At 34.8% G+C, this 5,355-nt stretch overlaps 1 protein-coding gene across 1 annotated transcript; it reads left to right on the forward strand.

Annotated features, from left to right (window-relative positions):
• Positions 1–4,238: 4,238 nt before the first annotated feature.
• On the forward strand, positions 4,239–5,131 carry LOC103981843 (non-specific lipid-transfer protein 1-like). The gene is made up of 2 exons (XM_009398595.3): positions 4,239–4,694; positions 4,880–5,131. Exons 1-2 carry the CDS (start codon positions 4,345–4,347, stop codon positions 4,887–4,889), a joined length of 360 nt encoding a protein of 119 aa, XP_009396870.1. The 5' UTR covers positions 4,239–4,344; the 3' UTR covers positions 4,890–5,131.
• Positions 5,132–5,355: the final 224 nt, after the last annotated feature.

Consider the following 5,355-nt stretch of genomic DNA (forward strand, 5'->3'; position numbering starts at 1 on the left):
TATGCTATCAGGATGTAGTCATCATCTCACTAATAATGATATCAAATTCACTAATCTTTATCAATATAAAGGTAATGATATAATTATCATAATAGATAATACTCTACACCAAGTGAAAAAGGAAGACACTATCATAATCTCAGATAAAGATATTCATCCTATTACTTTGAGGAGTGTATACCATTTTCTAGGTATGAAAAAAAATCTCTTCTCTATTACAAATACAATTGATGCTAGAAATTATGTTCTTTTTGGTCCTAGTAAAGTTAAGTTTCTTTGTAATATGAAAGAATTAAGTATATATGTAATACATATTAATAAAATGGCTAAAGATTTATATATTTTGCCAGTATTAATCTCTTATGTTGATAAGTTGGGTATAAATGATGGTACATTGATCTGACATGCTAGACTTAGTCATATAATTTTTTTTAAATTAAAGATTATGATATAGAAAAGCCTAGTGAATGATCTTCCTAATCACATAGGCAAAGCACATAGGCAATATGGTAATAAATTTTTTTATTACTTTTAGTAGTAAAAAAATTTATGAATTCTCAATATGGTAAATCACATAGGCAACCTTTTGATAGATTACTTTCAAGATATAAGTTCTACTTGGATCTCATTTATAGTGATCTAATGGGTTATACTCAAACACTATCTTATTTAAGTTTTCATTATATGCTTTTCCTTATTAATAATTTTACAAGGTTTACTTAGGTCTATTTTGTGAAGGAAAAATCAAATTTTTTTTCAAAATTTTAAGAGTTCAAGTTAAAGGTTAAAAGTGCTCTTGAAAGAAAAATTAAAAGATTACACCAATAATGATAGAGAGTTCACTTTTGATATATTCTTCTCTTTTTGCAAAAAGTATGATATCAAAAGGAAATTTACATGTGCAAAAAATAGTGTGACTAAATGAAAGATTTGATATCTTATGAAAATTTGTAAGTGTTGGCTTCATACAAAGAATTTATCTAATACCTTATGGGCAGAAGTTATGGCATATGCAACTTATATTATTAATCAAACTCCTTTTAGGCTAATCAATCTAGAGTCTCCATATGAGCTCATGTTTGGTGAAAAACTAAATATTAAACATTTTAGAGTATTTGGTCCAATATGTTATATTCATATACCAAACTCAAAGAGAAACAAGCTTGATGCTAAGGCTAAGAAATACTTCTTTATTAGCTACGATAAAAGAAAAAATATATTAGAAATTCATGGATCCACAAACACATAGGTATATGGCATCTCAACATATTATGTTTAATGAAATTTCTTATTATTATCCTTCACAAGCAATTTTTAAAAAAATATTAATCATAATAATAAAAGTAATATATGTTCAAAACCTATGGTTGAGTTTCCTTTACTATATAATACTCCTATGGATTTTTGCTCATCTTCTTCCTCATCTATATTTACTCCTGTTATTTTTTCATCACCAAGCGATAGGGGGAGTAATGATATCGTAAAGAGGAAATGTCAATATTGAGAATATCAAAAAGAATAATTATCAAATCAACACGTTATAAAGATGGAAATAATGGAAGCATATGTTTCTGTTTTTTTTCTTTTCTGAACCAATTGATGATCTTGAACCTACTTGTTTTGATGAAGTTAAATGTATTAAAGTATGGGAGGATACCATGAATAAAAAAATAAATGTTTTTTATAAAAATGAAACTTTGGTTCTTATGTTAAAACTTGTAAATATAGATCTAATTACTTACAAATGGGTTTATAAGGTGAAATGTAAGTCAAATGTGATTAAGGCCAGTGGAATTCTAGGAAAAGTTCAAGTTTTATTTCAGAAAAACTTATTTTATCTACAATAGACTAATATATCTTTCTTTCTATATATTGATTGAAATATTCGAAGTTCAAATGATTGCCCAACTCAAAATTCTATACAAAGTTTTGTAATAATAACAAGGTTGATAGGTCATAAATCTCAAAAATTATATATTTAAAGCTTTACATTTAAACAAGCGGAATAAAGGCTAGAACTCTTTAAATTTTTTACAATTAAGGCAAAAACAAAGATTAGAATTACAGTAGAGAAGAGTTGGAATACTTTCTTTGAAGAAATATATCCCAAATAAGAGGATTTAAGCCAAAATGCTAAGCCTAAATTACTTTTCCTTCTTCTTCTTATTCTTCTTCTTTTCCACTCCACCTATGGCTATTTTTCACTGCATGCTATTTCTCAGGTTTCTTAAAGAAGAAGACAAAGATGTAGAGGCGGTGGAAGTTATTTTATTTTATATACTTTTTGTAATTCAGTCATTATATTATTTATATTTATAAATAGATTTCAGATTTTATAAATAAGTCCTCGGATTTATAATTAGGTCCTTGTAAATAATTCAAAATAGGTTTTTACGTTACCAACATGTCCTTATAAAAAAATTCAAAAATGATGGATATTACACTATAGCATGCATGATTCTATTTTTGTTCATAAATTGCCTTAATATATATTTAGATCTTTACTAGATAAAAGATTTAGATCATTGCCTAATAATGGGATGCCAATGCCTTTTCCACTTGATCCTAGCAGACACAATGTAGGTCATAGGGAGTTTGAAGAAGATTTGAAATAATTTCCTAGGCTAGCCCAATTGGATGGTGAAGGCATGCGGAAGTTTGATAATTATAGTGCTTCGTTAAGGCCCATCATTAAGGGATGACAACAGGTTGGTTCTGATGCTTTACCGATACCTTATGATAGGTCTTTGCTAGGGCTTTATGGAATTCCCTTAGCCCTCTCTGCAACTCAACTTGTACTTTCCAAGCTGGTAACGTTGGTTTCCACGAGGAATTTAGGGCTATTTTTTATTTACACAAGTTTATTCTTTAATGAAGTATAATTAAAGATTTCAATGGTCTTTCATCAAATAAGTTTGGATCAGACTACTCTGACTCAAGAAGTAATTTTGATGGTCATAGAAGTTTTCGGATGGAGCAACTTGATTCAAGTAGATTTTCAGATAAGAAAAAATCTGGATGGTAACATTCACGTGAAGAATACTTTGGTTTATGTCATATCTCTACAGGTGATTGATTCGATGATAATTATGTGCGTGACTTTGTAAATCAAGTCCGGACGTAGATGTCTTATTTTTTTTAAATAAAATTAAATAAAACTATAGTGATTAGAACTCTTATATTTTACATCTATAAATTGGTGACATCTACATATATGGATCAATTTAAGCCTCAAGCATTTAAGTCTACATAATTGAAATGTAAGAGTCATTCAAGATCTATAAATATTTTTTAAAAGAAATTTAATATAATTTTTTTTCTATCTTTTTTTTATTTAGTTTGATCTTGAACAAATAATATCTTATTACTATTATTTGAAAAAAGATTGTATTTATATGGAAGAGAAAAATAGTACTTTATTGATCACTAAATAGTAGGAAAAAAAAAAAAGACCACACGATAACCCATAGAGCGTACATCATTACTAATAGTAGAAAAAGGATGGCACTTTGCATCGGAACAAAGTTAGGCGAGATGGAATAAAGCTTAATTGTTCTTTGAGCAAAAAAAAACAAAAAAAATTTGGCAAGATCAAATTTGTCTATCTCGACAGCCCTGGCAAGCTTTTGCAGGAGCCTAAAAGGACAATGTATACTTTTCTTGTGAGAAGACTAAGAAACAAAAAGCGATGGCGACGTAGCACATCCTGGCCACGACACCCTGAAGTTTCATGGAAGACGCAAAGTCACGACTCGCGATAGACCAAATTAGCTGGCACGGCCATCTATTTAGACCCACAGGTCAACAATTAAGACTAAAAGCATAGAATACGGGAGCCACTTGTTAGTCTGTTTTTACTGGTCGACGTGGTTCCGTTAATTGTACTTACGGGTTACTGCAACTGAGCGGACAAAAGAAGTCAGTGTCGTACACATCTATGCCCCTAAAAAAGACTCCATCGTTACATGCATCGCATCGACGCACTGTTCCTAGTCGTCCCATGGTCAATGTACCCGGACGGCAATCGCATTGATTCCCTGTCGGTGATTCGTCACATCTGTCACTCCCCATCCGTGGTCACCGGCCGCATGCCACATGTCACATCCAATCGTGGACTCACTGGCAAAACCAGTGTAAACATGTGGACGTGCAAATATCCAACTCCGATTCCACCTCCAACGCAATTTCCACGCAGGTGGTATGGTCACCGAACCCCCGTTCGTGTCCACATTTATAGGGTTAAAATGACTGGGGTTTTCCTTCCTTGCTGTCTATAAATCGATATGCAGCCCCCCACTACATATGCAGTAAGCTCAAGCCACCCGTCTGCATCCGGTGCTGCACATGGCTCGCTCCGCTCTGCATCCGGTGGCCTTGGTGGTGGCAACGACGGTGGTGCTACTGGCGGCCGCACCCCGTGGCGGCGAGGCTATAACCTGCTCCCAGGTGTACGGGGACCTTATATCGTGCGTGGGGTACCTGCAGGGCGGCCCAATCAAGCAGCAGTGCTGTAGCGGGATCAAGTCGTTGATAGCGGCGGCGCGGACGACGCAGGACCGCCGCACCGCGTGCGGGTGCATCAAGACGGCCGCTGCGGGTCTGTCGGGGATCGACTACGGGCGGGTCAGCCAACTGCCCGGCCAGTGCGGCATCTCCGTTTCTTACAAGATCAGCCCCAACGTGGACTGCTCCAAGTAAGTAACATACATATGTACATACCCCCCGCTCGGGTCCTTCTCTTCGTGCGCTTTGGTTTGGTTTTATGATCATATAAACAATAAAATTGCTGTAAAACTTCCTTTTTTTTTTTTTGCAAAAGAAATCCCATTAAGATCAAAATTGTATATAATTATTTGCTGTGGGCTTTTCTGTGTTGCAGGATAAACTGAGAGACCAAAGGTTGGAAGCCATCGGGCCTGTGTTTTTCTCGTTTATGCGCGAGAGAAGAAAAACAAGGAGCGGTGCTCCTCCATCCCATCCCAACCAATAAAGACCCTTTGTTTCTTCAGTGCCGTGTGCTGGTCCTCTCGAGTCGGACGTGTACTTATGAAGCAAGCTATTTAGGGTGTTGAACTCTGTGGTGCTTAATAATGGTGAATTATATGAACATCAATACGTGTTCTTTTCTTTAGATACATTTATTTTCTGTTCAAGTGGTCAAAAAATATCTGTGGTTAAGCGTAGTCTGCAAGTCCAAACAAAATATTGCGAACCTGTGGGTCATGTTCTCATAATTTCTTCCCACCAAACAAACCTGTCCGGTTCTTTCAGGACGATGTCAGTAGTAACAATGCGAAAACCTGCATGCGCTAGATGGTCATCACCTGGGCCCACTTAATCCCTATCTTATGTAAC

Source organism: Musa acuminata, chromosome BXJ2-4 (genome assembly GCF_036884655.1).
Source record: "Musa acuminata AAA Group cultivar baxijiao chromosome BXJ2-4, Cavendish_Baxijiao_AAA, whole genome shotgun sequence".
Classification (NCBI taxonomy): Eukaryota; Viridiplantae; Streptophyta; class Magnoliopsida; order Zingiberales; family Musaceae; genus Musa; species Musa acuminata.

What these genes read in the sequence shown, in the direction of transcription:
- LOC103981843 (XM_009398595.3), top strand. Translation starts at nt 4,345, where the DNA reads ATGGCTCGCTCCGCTCTGCATCCGGTGGCCTTGGTGGTGGCAACGACG.